Raw genomic sequence first — 21,488 nt, 5'->3', positions numbered from 1 at the left:
TACACATAATAATTTCTCTACATTGCTCATGAAAAAAAATAATGATCAGATTTGGAACTTGAACATAAATCTTTAAAATATCTAAAGAGTAACCCTACTGCGTACGCGCGGCGGGTGTTTGGCGACATTAAAAAAAATCTCGACTTTTTGTAATAATCTTGCACCTTAATGATATTACGATCAAGACATTGTTATACTATAAAGCGTTATTGGATTATTTAGAACTTTGGTGTAATACGTTGTAATCTTGTCTCGACGGGTCGCTAACTTAGAGAAAGTTAGCGTCATTAGTTTCTGATATCGCGTCACATGGAAATATCGCGATTCACGTTCCGCGCAATTCTTATTTTCAGTGTTCGCGTGCTTTTTCCTGCGCCTTTTGCATCTTGACATACTTAGTTTTTTTTGTCGTGAAACTTATAATTTGTTATCGATACGAGATCACGGACAATCCTGTTGAATTGAATTGTGGTCAAGTGGAGAGATATAGGTAGCCTCCAACTTTCACATAAGTAAACTGAATTTGCACCATGTAATGCGCATAGTCTCTGAACTGCAGTGTATCGCCTGAGTTGACGGGCTTTCCGTAAATTGCTATTTGAATTTCGAACACGTGTATGTGAATAGGAAGGATATGAATCAGTTTCACCCTTTCCAAGTTTTTATTTTTGAATATTAAATGAATTGAATATAATTACACGTATATGTATTAAATATTCAGAGAATTTTATAATACATCATATTTATTTTTTTTCATTATCGGCTACAGCGTTATTGAATGCGTTTTATGAATAACGAAAATTTATGAGATACTCCGTCCAACAATTCCAGAAAATTTAACAGTACTCGGCAGTATGTTTTATTTATTATCATGCATTGTGTCCGTGTACTAGTATAATTTAAAATGCTTTATAGAGATCGCACACATGCTCACGACAACAGTTCACAATCGAGTTCACAGCTGCTGCATTATGTGACCGTTCGTCAAAACAGTTTGCACATTTCCCGGTGCATTTTAGCGCGCGAAAGTGGTCCTTCTTCGCCCCGGCAATAATAGTTACATTGATAAAATGGTAAAAGTTCGCAGCACAGTTGCGCAATGCGAATCAGTGTCGGACGTTTTTCTCGCGTATGATTATTTTTCAAGCGCAATAATCATAATAATTTTACGGAGAATATGCATTTGAGAATTCGCACCTGCATGCACAAAGCCTAAACGCGTTCAATCCGCTTTCAAATTGAAACGTATAAGTGATGGAACTTTGGCAACCAATTTCCGTCGCGTCGCGTGCGACGGTACTGCAGTCAAAAAAAAGTTGCACGAATGTACTTCGTGAACTTCACTGAGGTGGACGAACACGTTTAAAAATATGACTCGGTAAAATTTCCAATGCAAAATGCGGAAAAACGTTATCTCGGCGTTATTCGTGCCACTGATCGAATTAAATAGAATTGTGTCGGAATAACTTAACTGTTGCCATCGTTTCTCCCTCTCTCTTTCTCTTTCTCTTTCTCTCTTTTTTATTTGCAAAGGTAATTTAATCCTTTATTTCCATATTTCTATGACATCATTGAAAATTAAAAACTAACCAATAAAACGATATGTTACGGGTATGAAACGATATTTTTTAACAGAATGTAATCCTGAAGATTTTCAGAAATTCTGCAGTTCTGGACTGCCAGTGCTAATAAAAATATCGACGTCAAAGCGGCTTCGGTCGATCGGGGCGTCACGCACTTTTCCCGAGCGCCAAACTGTCTATAGCTATAACTTTATCGAAATTCCCGGAAACCGTAACATCCACGAGAATAAAAAACAAAAATTTGCCGAATTCCACTGAGGTCCAACGTTCCATGTTTCATGGAAAAAATCGATTGACACCAAAAGCATTCGATGTCACAGCGTAAAAGTTACATCTACCTCGATTTATCATCGATAACATCGATCATATTTCGCACGGAAATTCTCGTTGCAAACTTATTGATACCTTTCTAGCCTGCAGTTGTAATCCCTTTCATTCTCTATCCCGTTTTGTTATTTATCGTCTATAGGATGATCCTCATATTACACATATATAAAATATTTAATATTATTAGGATTAACATATATATATTTGATAGTAATATATTTAATAAACGTTTTTATTTTATTATATGTAAATCTTATCGCGTTTAGATAATATAATTAAATGTCTATATTTCACACACGTTCTTACATATAAATATTTTTTTTTTTTATATTAAATTTCTAATGTTAGAAAGAAAAATTATACCCAAATTGATTTATTTTTAATTATTCCCATAAGTCCTGTACATAAATTCCTGTACATAACATGTCGTCAATTTAACTAAAAATATGTAATAAAATTGACTCAAATTTATGTAGGTACTTTATCATTTACTAAATGCATACGTTAATGTGAACACTTACTTTGAAAAGTTTGCAAATTTAATTACAAAAATAGGTTGATTAGATATTGTCTTTTTAATCACATGCGTTTTGTATTAAAATAATACATTTTGACACATTTGGCAGTTAAAATATACAAAATTTTATTTAACTTAAAGAATTAAGTGTAAAAAGAAATGGTTTTTTTTCTTTAATATTTTACAGTGCTTTCATTATAATTAATTTTTCTAATTCCAGTTGCGAGCGTGGATGGTTCGAGCTTCAATATCACAAAAGTGAACCGGCTACATATGGGTTCCTATTTATGCATCGCATCCAATGGCGTACCTCCTTCCGTCAGCAAAAGAATAATGCTCACTGTGCATTGTACGTATGTTCATTCTTTGTATGTTTTATTTTTTTAATTTGGTCATATTTATTTTAGAGTACATTGTACAAAACATTGATTTTTGGAAGAAGCATATTATTAACATAAAATATGAATAATTAATTGTAACATTAAGATAGCAAGTGTTGATAATTTATTTAACTGTTAGAAATATGAAAAAAAGAGCGAATATGAAATAAACATGAGAAATGACATTTTGTATTCACAAAGCTGTACAATAAGGAGTAGCTATTAAAAAAGAGTTATATGCAAATTATAATCAAGCGTTTGTGAAAGAGAAATATCGTGTATTTTAAATTTTAAAAGTTTGCGTACATCGTCATTGTTTCAGTTCCACCGATGATTTGGGTTCAGAATCAATTAGTCGGCGCTCAAGAAGGGCAAAAATTGACTCTAGAATGCTATTCAGAAGCATTCCCAAAGTCTATTAATTATTGGACTAGAGATCAAGATAAGATTGTGCCCCAAGGTAAGCGTTTACTTTCAATAAATATTAGCTCAAACAACACACAAAGTTTAAAAGGGAACGTCTTTAAGACGTCCTTCAGATGATTCTCACAAAAATGTCTTTAAGATATCTTTCAGGCGTTTTTAAGATATTTTAAACTTTGTGTTGTCTGGGAATTTACTTGGACAAAATGTAAACTAGATACGACATGATCTGTCAACGGTAAATTAATAATGAGAATTCACCGCGAGATATTTTACTATATGATGTTAGATTTGAGCGTAATGAGAATTTGCGGTCGTTCGTCGCGGGAGAGACTCTTTCATCTCATGAAAGAGTCATGACCCGGTGGAAAGTGGGATGACTTTACAATTTTGTAATATGCATCACTCACGACACGCACCTATCGTACTTTTTGATGATTCATGTAATTTCACGAGAGAGAGAGAGAGAGAGAGAGAGAGAGAGAGAGAGAGAGAGAGAGAGAGAGTGTGTGTGAGAGTGAGAGAGAGAGATAATTACACCCCCAACGCGTATTCCTTCGCCTAGTGTGCATTCGCGAGGAAGAAAAATAACTGGTTGTAACAAACCCTCTGAATAATAAAAGCTTCATACCGAACGCATAAACACGCACACCGGCGAAGCGCGAGTATGAGCGTTTTCGCTGTGCTTTATGCGCCGTCTGTAAAAGGCAGCTTCAGTACTTCGCATCGATCTCTTTCGGATCCGTATCTCTTTCAGAAGCGTATTATGACGTACATATACAAACTTCCATGTCGAGCTCATTCAGTCGTTGCAGGAAGCTGTACACAGTTACGCTGCACTTTTGTGGCAGAAGAATTAATCACGCAATAATCGCTGCTTGTTCAAAAAGCAAGGCGCGTAATAATAAAAAAAAATTGACCGTACTATTATAATTCTTATATCCTCTGCTGCCTCTACATGCTTTTTGTAACTTTATTTTCCGTTACCGCGTGTTTGGTACACAGTTGGAAAATTTGTATGAAATTAAATGCAAGATTAATATGTACATACATATATGTTAAATTTGTGTGAAATTTGACACATTTCCCAACAGTCCACCCATATTTAACACATTTATTGTAAAATTTATTCATTGATCTATTTAGCTTAGGATGACATTTTAACATACACTATTCTTATGTTACTCGTTTTTTGAGAACTATAAGTTTTATTATTTTAAAGAATATTGAATACCAATTTAACATAAAATGTTCAAATAACACGATCATATATAATCACTCGATTAAAAATTCAACATAAAAATTTTAATAGAGATGAATTTTAATCTAAATACAAAATATTTTTTAACTTGTATGTGCGGGAAATCACATTGTAAACTCTGCGGATAACATAATTATCCTATGTTATTGTAGGTGTATACGAAATATGCTTATGGCTTTCCAGCTTCTATTTAAACATAGTTGACAGAAATCTTCGGACGCGGGATTTACGTGTTAACACGATCGGCGGACGGGGTAGAGGGTCAAAAGTCACATTGTGTGCAACATTATTGCGTTCGATACAGATGCAAATGTTAACCACAGAGGTGATGTAATAACGGTCGGCACAGAAAAGGGCGATCTCGGCCATGTTTGGCGTTTATACACATACTCGTCGCGTCCTTAGCCTTCCTCATAAATACCAGATAAAATCGTGTTATACCTTTAACGTGCTACCGGGATTCGCATGCATTATTCAGAGGCTAATTCCGGTCGAATAAACGACCCGAAAGAAGGAGCCGCGCGAGATGTTCGCGCGCGCGGCTGATACTACTTAAATAAATAAATCTAACGGTATTAAAAACTAGATTGCCTCTTGTATAATCGCCATATTCCACCCCTCTCTTTTTCTCCTGTATCTATTTCGAAGATATACAGGGCCGAACCGCCGTGTAAATTAAAAGCAGCGCCGTGTTTCTCCGGTAGAAACTCATTTAAGGAATTAACTTCTAGATTAGATTCATGGATAAAATGGCATTAAAGGATTTTATTCATAGGAGAATTTAAAGATATCGTTCTTTATGCATTGCTGAGCGTGCGCTGATCAATAGTAATGGGATTAATAGCAGTAAAGCGAAACGAGGGAGATAAAAGTTAAATTTTGATCGCGTAAACACCGTTGCATATAAAATTCACTTGCCCGCTCGATAAATTATGCGGTACGAAAAGTGGAAGATTTTTTTTCAAGCAAATAGTATGAAATATTAAAGACAAAATAAAAGGCGAATGAGAGTATAACCACGTGGTAATCAGTGCGTAAAGATTTTCAGAGAAAAGTATAAGATAGAGAAGTAATTTTTTTTATAGGGGGGTTAGCAGAAATTTTTAAAAAGATTGAGATTGCATAGTGTATTCTATTAAATATTTGAAATATATTTTATTGGTGCGATGAGGGGGGGGGGGAGATAGAGAGAGAGAGAGAGAGAGAGAGAGATTTTGTTAAGTTCTCCAAATTACTCTGCTTTATCTTATTTACTCCATGGTTGTATCAAAGAATTGGACATTTTAACTTCATTCAAGCCATCTTCAATAATATTTACAGTTTTTTTGTATTTATGTGTTTTGATATTAGATAAAATACCTTCAAAAACTTTCATCATAATATACAGAAATGCCACTACCTAGTAAACATCAACTAAAAGTAGCATAATATTGATATAATATTCATATTCAACAATATAAATATTACTATACAAGTGCAATACATTTATAAGTTGTATATAATAATTACGTTGTTGAGTGTAAAATTATAATATTGATGTTATGTTATTTTTAATTGCTAGATTAACTGAGTGAAAACTAATGCAAATCAGAAAACACAAGATTACAATAATTGAAATTTTATTGTTATTAACATAAAAACACTCACAATAAAAATATTATAATGAAGAATGAATTATAATATTTTTATTGTGAGTGTTTATTAATACATCAATTGCTAAAATAATTTGTCGTTAAAGTAAAATAATTTAGTCAAGTGAAAGTCAAAGATTAAATAAAGATCAAATAAAAATTTTAATCTACAGACACCATCGAAACATAGATGCTTTTATTAATCTACAGTCGCGACGGAAAACCAGGAAACTTCAGGATCTGTAGATTAAATCATCCTGGAAGATCACTGTCAATGCATTTTTGTGAAAGCCAAAGGGCTATTTTGTTTGTCTTTTTTTATGTTACATATTCGTTACTGTATAGTGCACTATGGCATGAAGGGCCGGGGTTGGCCTCGGGGCGGCGAAAACGTTCCATGTGAATTGTACGTCCGTGCATCCAGTATTTTCTTTCATTTCTTCGGCCAATTTCCATTTGCGTCTAATTGAAAGCATTCAAATAAACAGAACCGACGGAACGAACTGTGATTGTGAAAATTTCATCTCGCTCGCTTTTGACCGAGCTCATGTCAGAATCCACGAGATTGCACGTCCCGCATTTCTCCTTTTTTGCACTCGACTATTTGGCCGCGAACGTGATCAAAGCTAATACGGGCTGACGTTTGTTTCTGTCGTTGGACCGTTAAGTTATTCTTCATGAGATTACATCGATGGGAGACGCCGCAAACAACGGAGGTAATATATTCGCCCTGGCGATTATGCGCCAGGGGGTGAGAAATAAATCGCGAGCCGGAAGGGCACACGGAATGCATGTACGAATGGCGTGACTGGAAAAATGATTGGAGGCGATTTCACGCGTTTTAACAAGACGTACCGTGATCGATGTTACGGTAGATAGTGTCGAACTCGGCCGTTTAGATCGGAAATAGTTCTTGGTGGTGACGTCAAACCTAGAAATACCGTGGTGTTCCATGAGGGAGAAACGATTGGTCAATCAAATAAGGAAGTGAATCATTTCGCTTTTTATATATCTTTCTTACAATCAAATTGCGCCTTATACATGTATACATAAAAAATTTGCGTATTAAAATAAAATAGTATAATGGAAATAAGGGGAAAAAATGGAAAAGAATGATTTTGCTGAAATATCTAAATATTTATCCTAAATATTACAAGTATCTATATTTAAATACTTATCTAAATATAGATTTAAAAATAATTTTATTTGGATCATAAAATATAATTATTAGGAGGACGTTATAATTAGTAGGACGTTCAAATAACTAGTTGTTATAATATTAGCATGAACTTTTTGCAGCATTTTATCAATATTTCAGCATTCTATAATGCTAATTATTTTGATTATTCAATAAAATTATTTTTAAATCTATAGCTAAGAGTTACTAAATATTTGAACAAAACCGTTTTTTTGTGTGAGTATAATGAAATATAAATTGGATATAACAGATATATAATATCAAATCTCAATTTTTGTTACATTTTTGTTATCAATAAATTAAAAATGGAGCGATAACTTCTTGGTATCTTCGGTATAAAAATAAAAACCTATAAAAATGCAACCATTTTCATTAAGTATTCCAATATTCATAGAGCTATTTCTATCAGGGCGGTTTCAATAACCTACATTTTCTGGCGACTCACTCTGTATAATTCAAGTTTTGTCCTACACAAACCGAATCACCTCTAAATCGTTCACGCCAATAGTAACGTACAATAGAAACGGAATTTTTCCCTCGGAAAGAAACGGAACGCCAAACTGACAGAAATCACCAAATTCTAGCATTGGGGCAAGCAATTTTTACAAAAGCATTTGTCATCTCAATAATTTTCTCTACCTATGAAACGGCACGAAAAGAAAGTTTCTTGTCTTTTCCTTTTTAAGCACTCGTACAGGAAGACTTTGTAGCGATTTGGTAGATTCTTAAAGAGTAGAAAAGTCGGCTAACTCCAAAAGTATTAAAGAGCGTTATTTCGCTTTGCTCGTTATATTCGCTAAATATTAAACATTAACTTGCGAGATGATAAAATTACAGTTCAGACAGTTTGCGTAAATCCTTGATATATAGGAGTTTGTTGGCATAATCCAGAAATTCTTCATTTTATTGAGCAGCGATTGATGGTGATTCAATATATTTCGATCGAATATATAGAGTAAAAAATTTTGTATTTGTATTAAACTGGTTCTTGTTAAAATTTTTGTGTTGAATTTTTAATATATCTGAATATGAATTTATAACATAATATGATTGTGTTATTTGAACATTTTATATTGAATTTATATGCAGTAATACCGGATTTGATGCGAGAGTCATGAGAAAGTATTAACATATCAGTGTTAAAATAATACTGATATACTGATGAGTAAATTTTACGAATAAATAATCAATTGATATAAAAATAATGTTTTTTAAAATGTAAGTTCTGAAATGAAGTATGCATACGATGAATAAAATATGTTAACATGTTATAAATGTTAAATATATTGAAACATATTAATTTACCATATTATAAATGTTAATTTTAATAAAGAAATATGATTGCTTACAAATTGTATCAGTGTTACGTTTTTTGTATTAATTTTTTTTACATAATTTTTGTTACTCTCTAACATGTTCATCTTGTGTTAAATTAACACACAAATTTTTCAATTGTGTATAAATTTCAGTATTATATCTTTATGTTAATTTTTTACATAATATTTTACATAAATTTATATTTATTTACTTACTTTTTATAAGTTTAATTCCTATAATGTAAGCTGTTTTTCTTTTAGGAGTTACAATCAACACACTACCATTCAGTCTTTATTAATCATTGAATATTAAAAGGAAACAAATTAACTATGTTTCCTGAAAAGAAAATAATACTATATTTATGATATGTGATTGAATTAACACAAAAATGTTAACAAAAATTTGTATAGCACGTGAAATGTGTCAAGTTTAACATTTTTCTAACTGTGCAAGTCAATCCTTTCCGAGATATCCTCGTGATAGACATTTTCACATTTTTGTTATACTTTTCGCTTTTCAATACCTCGAACGAGTTATTCAGTACCACGCGCGTCTATATACCATTCAAAACGCCGGAAATCGTCTTTGAGTCTGAAGCTACAATTTCGAGCCGTCGCCAATGATGGTCAAGACGATTTCTATGCCTCGCATTTGCCTCATGTGACACAACTCGCATAATCAATCCGAACGTCTAAGATCATCCTACGTTTTATTAAGACGACTGGTAAATCGGTCGGCTGCCGATCGACGCTCGTAATAAATGGCGTTCGATTTCGGGTCGGAAACGGCCGTTCAGATTCGACAGTCTACGAATTCTCATGGCTGTCGAAAGTAACGTCACAATAGTTCAATCAGCCCGGAAGATGGTAGCGCCGGTACGTACCGACGTCGCGACTATTTCGATATTCGACGCGCGACGGTCTTAAGTTAACGTGATTTCGGTTTCGAACGGCGCCATTCAACGGTGCTTCCGGTTCTCGGTCCAGAAGAAGATCTCAAACGGCGTTTTCCGGGCGTGATGTCGTACGAAAAGCATCAGCACGGAATGCAAAACGGAACAATAAAAGAGATACAATCGTTGAACTGAAACGTACTCTAGATTCGTCTCCGAATGGATTCGGAACGGATAATGCGCTTTCCGTGATCGCGAATGTTGATATTCACAATTTCATGTTATTACGACCACGTTTACAGGATTTGATGAGAATCGTAAATTGACAAATTGCATATAGCGAATGCAATGGAGATCATAGGAGAATAGATATTTGCAAAATTATTGGATAATCGCTTTGCGGTGCATCATTTCGATAAAAAAAGCTGTATATACATGTAGTGATTTTCGATCTGTTTTCATTACCTGGATCTCACATGTTGGCAAAGTCAATTTAAAATTTATAGTCACGTTTATTCCCGAACGAGTGACAAGTGGACAATAATTTTCGAAACTCGAACAAAATTCCACATCAATCTTTCACAACGATAAAGAAATTTAATTATATGTAACGGAAAACGTATGTTTTGTCCACACGTTTTGTTACATTGCACTGCTTAAACTTTCATGACAGACTTCCGGGACGGGTTGTATTGAAAAACCCACGTTCGTAAAATCAATCACGAGACGAGGGAAAAAGTTTCACGAGACACGGTTGTCGTCCAAATAGATCGCGTCTGTCACTCATTAAATCGCTCGATCGACTTCTTGAGACAGGAAATAATTAGGAAATAGGCCTCTTCGTTGAATTCCGATTTTCCCCATTCCATCGTCGCCATTATTCCGAAGGCGCACCGCGAGTCGAATTATTTCTATGAGATTTTTCACGTATTGTCATCACGCCAGTTGACCCACATACCATGGATGAGCGCGAAGGACGGACGGTTATTTAAAAGCCTTCGATTACCGCCGCATATTCCGATAAAAATACCCGCGATCCTGTCGTACTTCTATTTTCGAGCTCCACCCGAAAGAGTAAATCACGTCAAGGGAATGACAGGTAACCCCGGGCAAACGGTGACTGACAGCACATGACGGGAAAGCGATGTTTTTTTTTGTTTTAATTTTTTGTTTTAATTTTTTTTTTTATTTCGGTATGCGCGCTGGCGCGTCCGGTTGATTTAAGCGTGATTTTTTTCTGGAATTGGGACAAAGAGCGTAGATATAATGTCTACGTACACATATCATTTCTTTTTTTTTTAGAGAGAGAGGGAGAGAGAAAAGAGAGCAAGTATATATATCACTCTCTAATTCGATCGACGTAATCCGTGCGACTACCGCGGGCATCATTTATTCCAACGATAATGAAAAACGAAAAAAAACGCCACAAAATAAAACTGCACAGCATATTACTGACTGGGATTGCGATCTGTTTGCAGGAGGAAAATACGATCCAGTACTGAAAGATAACGCGTACAAAATACACATGAGGCTGACGATAAACTCCGTCAGCCCGACGGATTACGGCTCGTATAAATGTGTGTCCAGGAACTCGTTGGGCGACACTGACGGCAGCATTAAGGTCTATCGTAAGTATAACTATGGGCATCGCGGCTCTGAAAATTTTTTTTCCCACTGCAACGTGTATTAACGATTTCGCGTAATAGCCGTTGTCTCGTAGAACTAATATCGCCGAGGAATTCCGCGGAATAAATTGTAGTAAAATTTTACGCCGTTATGCGAGATACTTCGCGAAGCGTACTTCGGATTCGACAAAACAGCGGCGCCGTGTGCCTCACTCGTGTAGCGTGTTGGCTGCAGCTTATTAAGCAGCAGCTGCGTTAAAATAGTTGGAATTTTTACCGAGATAGCGACTGAAATCCCGAGGCGCGAGGCAAGGCCAAGACCTTATATTCTTAAAAGCGCCTGCGCTTATGAATAAAACAATATTTCGCAAAAATATTCTCTGGCGGCCATGTGCGCAAGAGGACGAAGATCCCGATTCGGAATCACGGGAAAAGTTTGTCGGACGCACTTCAACATTTCGCGCTATACTTAAGGAGTCGCGAGTAATATTCGCTAAAGTGCGCGCGAATCGCCCGGATCCTGAAAATAGACGACCTGCCGTGGAAATTGTTTACACCCGTAAAGTGAAAGATAACAAGGAGTTAGAACCTCCGCGAGTTAGGGCAGTGTATAAACAAAGTCGCGAGTTAGAAAGTGTGACTTGAAAAGACTATCGCGCGTTATTGCTCGCCTCGTTATTTCTTAGCTACTGCCGCCGGGCCTTATCGAGCCATCCCCTTTCCGAAGATCCTCACGACTCGAGAGATCCTTCAGCTCACGCTTTAGATATCTGACGTCACTTTGAAGTACACGATGCAGCGTCGTTTGAATAATATTGAACGCCGTTATTTACTTTTCAGCAATATCGGGCTCCAATTCCAGCATCACCAAGTACAAAGGTAAGTAGCATTTTCTACTTATGCAGTTGACCGAAAGAGAAGTTTTGCTTTTTGCACGAAGAATAACTCTTCGTGCAACGAAATTAGTGTCAATATTTTGTAGTATAAATATAAAAAGTATATATGTAAAATTACATAAATAATATATTTAAAAATTACAAAGTTTATAGTGGAGAGAGAAAGAGAGAAGTATATAAAATTGTACATTTTTATAAAAACTATTATTTTTATTTCTAAAACCCGAGGCACATTAATTAATGCGATTTTTCGTGCTAGATTGCATGCGATTTAGTAAATTACTAGAATTGCACCACACAGAACGCAGAATTTCTAGTTGAGTAATTTATGTCGCATGCGATCTAGAATGAAAAATCGCATCGTGTGCCTTTGGTTTAAATGCATAGGTGTATTTGTATATTAGAAATGGAAAATGATAATAACAATAATATATTTTGTGTAATTGGACGAACTGTTGTAATATTATGTAACGTAATAGTAATATTTACATGTTTACATTTGTATACATCGACATGCATTAACTGCATTTTATGTTCACGACATCCATGTGAACATCCTTCTTTAATTATAAATAAACTTAATTTTAATTAATGATTAATAATTAACTTAATTTTAATTGTAAACTTATTTTTACAAGTTGTTTAATTGTTTAATTGTTCAAGTATTTAATTATACAAAAGAATAATTATATTTGTAAGTTGCAACTTTATTAACGTGTGTAAATATACATCTTTAATAGCGACATCCAAAATTACTCGCTATAATTTGTAATTTTACATAAAATTTTTTATGGTGTATAATGTAATGTAATATATCGTAAAGCTACTTTTTCAAAAAAAATTACACTCGTCTGCCAGATCAGATGCATTAATGAGGGGAAACCTTTCGAATGTAAAGAGATGAAGGGACTCGCGACTTAATTTCGAAATTGCTTTATGAATTTCAATGGAATGGCTTCGTAGAGATACTAAGCCATTAATTAATTAACTGCTTCATTTCAATTTCGTTGCACGAAATATAAATCGATCGCCCTTACTGCTCGCTTTGTATTGAGAGGTACTTTTGAATGATGAAGCGCAGTGTACTTGTGGCGGACGGACGGGTCGCTGATTAATTAGATCGAGTAGCCAGTTTGTGCGATCGGATCCGCGCATCGTACGCTTGAGTTGAACCAAAGAAACAAATTTTTCGACATTGTGTAATTGAACATTGTGCTTGTGTACAATCTCTTACAAAGATTATTATCCATGCAAGTGCTTTACGCCGATTTGCTTTTTTTTTTTAAATATAATCGTTTAAAAGATTTTTCAATTTTAAACCGAAGAAATACGAATCTAAGAAATTTTTATATTTATATTTTTTTGTACGTGCCCAATTTCAAACTTAAAGGATAAAACATCTTTTAAAAATGTTATGGTCAACTTAACTTTTTTCAACAATATCTTTGAAATTATATTGCACCGAAAAAATATGAACAGCTAACGTTTATTTTGCTTTTTATCATATAGAATTAAATAATAATAAGCTCTGCGAAAATAAAACTGGGGAATTTTATCGAAAAAAGGGATAAATAAAATATTATTATTGCGCTATTTAATTTTATGATATTTTATGAAAAATTGAATCAACTTTATCTGAAACATTTTTCGATGAAATATATATAATAGTTTCGGAAATTTTGCCGAGAAAAGATTTTAGCCATAAAACTTTTTAAGAGGTGTTTTATCTCTTGAGTTATCTTTTGAGATTGAATATGTATAAAAAGATATGTATTTCTTATATTTCGTAATATTCAACACGTTCCGTGCCGTGTCAATCATCAATAACGTACGCTGGACTTTCCGCCGTTTGATATTGTAGTTACAAAAAGAAACGTACTTAAGTAATTCTTGATATTATACATGAACATATAATTATATGATACAAATAATGTACCATTATTTGTATCATAATATATAATAGGCCATGTTTTAATATTTTTTTTAACTATTAAAATATGTTATTTGACAAATATAGTATCCATGCGACATAGTCACTTACAATCAGATCACTTAAATTGGCGCAAAACATGTTAATAAAAATCTTATATGAATAAACATTAAGCAGACAAAAATGTCTTTCTGAGGATGTATCCTCAACTGTAGTCTAATAACCCTAGAATGCAACGCAAACGCTTATTATTTTCCGGTACGCTCTCAAACATCGCTACGATTCTCGGAATGTAATTTCTATTAACAATATCGTAACAGGAAACGTGTACACGATCCACCGCGGAGAACGCAATTCAAAAGCGGCACGTTCGTGCGAATCTGTGTCACCCGCGCTTGTTAAGGCATTTCAAGTTTTCCATCCGACCAACTTCGAGCTTCTCCATCGTCGGCTTTAAGGGGTCGGCACTATTTCAACATGAAATCATGGATGAATAGGAGCCGTCGTCATGTCGGGTTTCGTGGGCCGACCGTTTACACGACAGGCTGTTGTTGCGAACAGGGCCACATTAACTTATCTCGCGTCTATTACGCATATGAAATATTTTGAGCGCCCTTTTAAAATGTAACGTCACCTGGGTAAAATTTTTTAAGTAATTAGATTAATTTAAAAATTAATTTTTTCGAAATCTTTTTAAAAATAATTTACTTATTTGAGAAGAACAAAAATAACAAAGAAATATACAACAGGAGTACACAATTTGATAAGTACATTGCTCATAATAAGAATAGAAAGTAAATTTTATCTTTGTGCATTATACATTGCGTTTCACTATGAATTATCTTATTTATAGCTCTTGATTTTAAATTATTTTTCTATTATAAAATGTCGCCCTTCGAAAATTGTTACTCTGGGCTATACAGCCCAAGTACAGCACTGGTCGCGAGCGAAACGCGCACAAAAGTCGGCGTCGGGCTTCATGCAAGTTTGGTGCAGAATGTACAGTGGTTCGCGCGCATATATCTACGATAGCGGAGATAGACGTTCAGAGAAACGACTTTTTAAAGAGACCCGGATGAATAACGTTTCGGCTCCTGCACCTATCGCGCCAACCTGCTTTTCATTGCGATAGAAAAACGGCAAAACCAAAGTTCTCCCCGCAAAGGGACCGCCTCTTCGGCTTTCCTCTTGCGCGTCGCGTTAACGTCTCACGGTTGTGCGTAACATACTTTTCCCTAAGTAACCTGGCGCATATCCGTTAAAGAAATAGAAGTTCCTTGGAAAAAGAATATTCAACGTGGGGAAGATTTAAAAAAAGGGGCACTTTGCAAAGTTGCGGTTTTAGCAGATCGTATATACATATATGTGTGTATATATCATTATACATACATCGTTTTATATGGGAAAATATGTATTTTCTAAGATTTTAAGAATGTATCACATATATCTTTTTAACAAGATGCGAGGGTTATGAAAAAATTACATTTTCTCTATATATATTGTATCTGAAAGTGATACAAAGGTTAGGCGGTGATTTAGAATCTGGATCAAATATTATTTCAATTCAGTAGACATTTTTAAAAAGTAATTAAAATAAAATAGGGAAATTTTCATTTAAATTATAAAATTTTATTGTTAAATAAAAAATATTGATCTTATTGAACTGTGTGTTTCAAATGTATATTTTTACCATATATGAAAAGTATACCTTTTCAATTCCAGTTAACTTTTGCAGTGATTATATACATCTGACCCTTAAAAACTATAATACAACTGCACTAATACTGTAACATGATAAAAATATTGTATTGGGCATGTTTAAACATTGATGGTAAAATACTCAATCTCTCGTCATTCAAATTTCCTAATAATATCATACATTTATTTGATATAATAATGTATGTTTAAGTGATAATGGATATAATATTACTGAATTTATTTTTAGTATGTAAATGAGTATTGAAGGGGATAAAATGGCGGGCAGAGACGTTTAGACGTTAGAGTACCAATTCGCGAAAGACTCTCTTCTCTCTCAACGCGGTATTTCGAGTACGCTGATGTATTCAAAGAGATAATAATACAGGAAGAGCTTTGTGGAACAATACATCGGCCCCTCAAAGGAGATGGTAAATTACATGTCAGTGCGCCGTGCCGTACCGTGCTTCACTGTATTTCGTTGTGCTCTGCCCGAGTATTAACTAAGCGCACGTAAAGTATTTTGTTATCTACGTTGGGCTTTTTCTCTTTCCGCTACAAAATGTATTCATCGTCGAAACATCGCACAAAGGAACAATATACCGGTCTATATTTTTGTAAACTTCCAATCCTGTTTTAAGCTTTCATAAATCGAATATTTTGAATATATTTGCAAATAATCTACCAAATGATTATACTGTATTATAAGGATTCTTAAATCCTAAAAAATAATACAAGTTAAAACAAATGAAAAATAATACAAATTAAATTCCATCACTCATAAATCTTAAGAAGTCAAGAACTCTATTTTTAAAAAAATTCTAAAAATTTAAATTTGTCACAACACTTCTTTTACTTTATAGAATAAAATACATATGAATCTCATTATTCAGGTATTGAAAAACAGAAACCTTGTAAATCAATATAATTTTTTGGTATTAAATGTTACCAATATAAATTTTATTATCTTAATATATATATATATATATATACAATATTATTATCTTTTTTACATATATTATTTGAAACATAAACAACAAGAAGGGTTTTATATCGTCACATTTACTTTCATACATATCATAAAAAAATATATACCTATTACATATCATATATTACAAATTTACGTCATTGCATAACAAATTCTCAAAATAGAGTTTTTAAAAAACAAAAAGATTTATAAAAAAGAAGACCCATTATACTTATTGAGAAACAAAAAGTTGATAAAAAAATTGTTGCATTGCATTATCAGTTAACAGTTATCAGTTTCGGTGATTACTACTGCAAGGATGTAAAAATGTTTACTCGACATTGAAACGTTGTACGCGTCTTCTCGATCGTACTGTTATAATGTAATATAACTGTCGCGTATGCATACTACATCAGGATGAAAAACGCCGATATAAAACTCAGCCTTTGAAGCACGTGCTTTAAGGCACTCTCGTCGGTCGCGATATAGTTCCAAGGCGCTTGAGAGTCTTCGCTCGCTGCTTTAATGGTTCATTTCGCAACGGGAAAACTTTAAACATCTCGCCCCGTCTTCGCTTTATGGCTAATCGATGTTTTTACGGCCGCACGGACTCCTCTTGGTCGCGGAATACGATTTCATCGCGAGTCTTTATGCAGTTGCCGCAACGCGACGTGCAGGATAACGGGATATAAACGCAATATAAACACGAATTAATTCGGCATATACGCGGTTAACGCCTCTTCATAAATCAGTTCGTTATAACTTTGATTACCTTTATAATTCAAAAACTAGAAAAAAGCTTGTAAACTAGAAAAAAGCAAACTTAATTATCAATGTGTTTATTTACAATAATTAACAATATAATAGATCAGTACAATCGTATCATAGACGCTTCATCTCAATTTGGCGTCTCTTTAGTATTTATTATACAATTATATAAGAAAAATAAAAATACTAAATTCCTTCATTCATATATGATCAATATTAAAAGTCAAATTATTGAAAAATTGAAATCATTAAAAATGTGAAAGAATTGAATGTTAAACATTCAATAAAGTTAAAACTGTATAAAATTTAAATTAATAATTAAATTAAAAAGCTTAAATAAATAGATGAAAAATTGCATCTTAATGAGATTGAACTTTATGACAGACAGAAAGTTAGTTACAAATAATCTTCTCTCCACATTATTAGATATCAAATGAACACTAGTAATCCAATCTCTTAAGTTAAATAACGTTTTGTCATTTTTAAATTCCATGTATGTCAAAATATAAATCAATTTATTTCCGTAATTAGTTTCACAGTAAACAATGTCTATATTAATATATACATACATATAATCAACTAATCAAATTTAATACATTTTTTGAAGTCGAATTGTTTAACTCAATTTTTGTAGTTAAATTAACATCATATATATGTATATATATAATATAATACGTTAGTGTAATATTAACACCAACATGAGAATTGCATAGACACTGCATGATATTAAATCTACACCGATATTTTTAAAAGTTTATAAATCATTAAAAATAACTCATCTTGAGTATAATTTGACATTACGAATTTAACATTGCATACGGTTTGAAAAGATGTAGATATCCTCACTCTCTTGTGTAAACGCTCCATACATATTTTCGTTCATTCACGCTGAAGCAATATTTTTAGACCCATGTACGATTACGTAACCGTACATAGAAATCACGATAATTAGTAGTACGAAGGGCGTGTGTTGCTGGCAGTAATAAATATTCGGCACACGAAAGTGATGTCAGCACGACCTGTTTCGTAAAAGGCAGCTCGCTTTCATATTTCATCGAGAGTATCTTCCGCGCCATCATAATGAAAAATCCGGGATTTATTATTGACCCGTCTTCAGCGCGACTTCCCGTTCGCCCGGCGCCGGCGGCCGGAAATCGATATATGCAAAATATTTTGATGCCAACAGATTGGGAGGCGACGTTACGTTACACGCGCGAGGGAAGATTTATTAGAGATACCGAGTTCCAACGCCCTGGGTCAATTTTATTGAACTCTTTTCACCTCGCCACATACGCTTAAATACATATATATACGTACCTCGATACGGGCGGACATAGTTAAATGTGCGAAGCAGTGTAAATACGACTGCTTCTGATAATGGAAAATTGAAATAGTATTATCGATGTTTCCGTTAAGGGTAAAGCGGATTTGGCATGTTCAGTTAGTAACTTTTAATAGGATTTGTTTTGCTCACTTTTATCTCCCACATGTCGGAGTAGTTAATGTACCTACCATGTTTTCTTGGCGGAAATATTAGTGGATAAAGCCACGGGTCAATTCTCCGGCGCACACAAAAGTAACGACGCGATGTCTTTGAAACTTCGCGCAGGAGAACTGAACAACGTGAAAGTAAACACGTTGGTCATAACGTAAGCCCTTTCACAATCTGCGCCAGACTTGCTCTATCAAGTACCAATGGTCTCGTTCCCATTCGTTCTTCTCATTACTTGAGAAAACACACGGTCCGAGCTGCATTTTTCACGGAGACAAACGAACTAGTGATCTCCCGTCGTGAGCAAAACGTTAGATCGCTTTTCCAATAGCGACAAGAGCATCCACCGTTCACTTTACCTCGTTTTTTTTTTTATATTGTTATTTAACTTTATACTCGCCGCAATTCTACGCAAAAGACAAAAATTTGATCGTGTTTTTTATAGACAGAAATAAACTCTCGGGGGCATTTTTTATTCATAAATGATAGCAGGATTATCACTACTTTGCTATTAGTAGATACATCACTGCGTTGGTAGAAAAATGATTTATCTCAAAATTAACAATTTTTCATTTGAACATTTAAAAAATTTTTAATTAAAACGGTTTAATTTAGATAGTAAATATGCAGACTCTCTATATAATTCCACTTTATGTTATATATACTTTCAGTTAAAGCACAATGTAATATATAGGTGCATGTAATGTATTATTTATATAAGTTTTGAATTTTTTAAATTTGAACACTGAACTTTATTTTCTCATTCCTTATCGAACTAAGCTAAAATGAACCACGTTTTTTCACAAAAATATATTAATAATTACTTAACAATTAATGTTTTTTCTATTTTAAAATACTAAATTTTACTTAATTTTTTTCAATACAATGATGTATGTAAAAAAAATACATTTTGTATTTATTTAAATCTGTATTTATTCTGTCACATAAATCTGTCTCAGAAACCGTTTTAAATCTCCGTGCCTATTGTCATTGCTACTTCCCGACAATTGATTTAACAACCGTTGTCATTAGTAGTTTCGTGACGTACCATCCGAAACCGAATACCACGTCGCAAAACAAATTACTTTAAAGACATTCAACGGGCACCAATTAATCAAGGAAGATGGAATGGGAAAACAACTAAAATAATCAATTGAATAATGTTTCATCCGTTAATTTATACGGATGGCCGACACTGAATTTCCCACGTTTACGTAACAGAGTAAAAGTTATTAAATAAATGTTGCTAATTGAGGTATGCATTTAATTAACAATTGTCGATTAATAAAGCTAACATCGATAGAAAATTAATTATACTGATTGTGAGTACATCAGATGAATAAAACGGAATATTCATAATTAGGTGTAGCTTATGAATAAAAGTTTTCGTAAATATTTATTCGGACAATATTGGCAATATCAAAATATAAACTTCGCTTCGGAGAGAAACGATATCGTTCAATATCTCGCTCTGTTTGCAGGTAAAGCAAGGCATAATTCAGGGAACAATAACATCCTAGAGGGAAATCAAGACATGCTAAAGGAACGAGGTATACACGTTAAATGTCAGAATTTAATTTTAACAAAGCTAATCTTTACTTCATTTTTCAATTCTTTCTAATATCAAGGATTCTATTAAATTTCAAATGTGTGTGTGTGTGTGTGTGTGTTGAAAATATGTTTTGAAAAAATTTTATAAAACATTTTAAGTTTGATAAAAATCCGCGATATATGGAAAAAATAAAAAAATTTTGTTGAAACTATTTAAAATTTTGTTAAAAATATTAACATGTTTCCAAAAAGATCGACAATAGTCGATGTGCGGTTTACTTGAACTGATTCTTGAAAGATTCATCAAAAAATATTAAGTTTCAAGCTCCATTTTGAACATATCCATCTTCGTTTATTTATGTGTATAAAACATTTTTGTGGTTTTTGTCGCAAAAATAACTTTTCCTGTTTTGGAAAGCGAACTTCTTAATCGCGTTTTGATCATATATATTTCACAATCTAGATTTGAAACTACGAGGTCGAAAGGAGAACGGCGGCGACGTAGCGGACTACGATGAATCCAGTGCTACTAGCAACGACAGCTCGTTGCTGCTGGTGATTCTTGTCGCGCTGTGTCTGTACCTCCATCATCATCCGCAGATGCGAACGTTACATCCGGCCTGAGATTCACCCAAGACGGTCCTGCACGCCATCGCACGCGTAATCCGATCATCAAGCCATCATCGTGACTTTGTACATCCACTTGTAAATCCATCGCTCAGGGACTTCTGTCGAGGATGAATATCGTCGAGGACTGCGTTGACCACTTTAAACTTAACAATAGAATAATAATATAAATAGCGTTAGAGTATGCGACGAACCCCGGCTGGTGCCGTTCGCCGGCGGAGTTTCGCTAAGGGAGGATTACGACTTAAGGGACAGTCATTACGGACAGTTTCGGAACCAGAGTTCGGCCGTGCAAATCTACCCCATGCGACCGAAATTACGTTATCATGTTGGGAAACGCCGGATTTATTTTAGGGTTCCATTAACGGCATTGCAAAGATAACTAAAACATCTATAAATTTCGAGCAT

The 21,488-nt window shown here is 33.9% G+C and overlaps 1 protein-coding gene across 1 annotated transcript in view; it reads left to right on the top strand.

The window, feature by feature from the left end:
- LOC108776388 (protein CEPU-1) overlaps window positions 1-21,077 on the top strand; it is a 31,317-nt gene extending 10,240 nt beyond the window's left edge. Inside the window, exons 3-8 of the mRNA XM_018542987.1 lie at window positions 2,648-2,776; window positions 3,130-3,267; window positions 11,008-11,157; window positions 11,995-12,033; window positions 20,384-20,452; window positions 20,917-21,077. Of these exons, the coding sequence (XP_018398489.1) occupies window positions 2,648-2,776; window positions 3,130-3,267; window positions 11,008-11,157; window positions 11,995-12,033; window positions 20,384-20,452; window positions 20,917-21,077 (686 nt within the window). The remainder of the gene's footprint in view (window positions 1-2,647; window positions 2,777-3,129; window positions 3,268-11,007; window positions 11,158-11,994; window positions 12,034-20,383; window positions 20,453-20,916) is intronic.
- The last annotated feature ends 411 nt before the right edge of the window (window positions 21,078-21,488 follow it).

This window comes from Cyphomyrmex costatus, unplaced genomic scaffold (assembly GCF_001594065.2).
Source record: "Cyphomyrmex costatus isolate MS0001 unplaced genomic scaffold, Ccosl1.0 scaffold36, whole genome shotgun sequence".
Taxonomy (NCBI): domain Eukaryota; kingdom Metazoa; phylum Arthropoda; class Insecta; order Hymenoptera; family Formicidae; genus Cyphomyrmex; species Cyphomyrmex costatus.
This window is presented reverse-complemented; position numbering and strand designations above follow the sequence as displayed.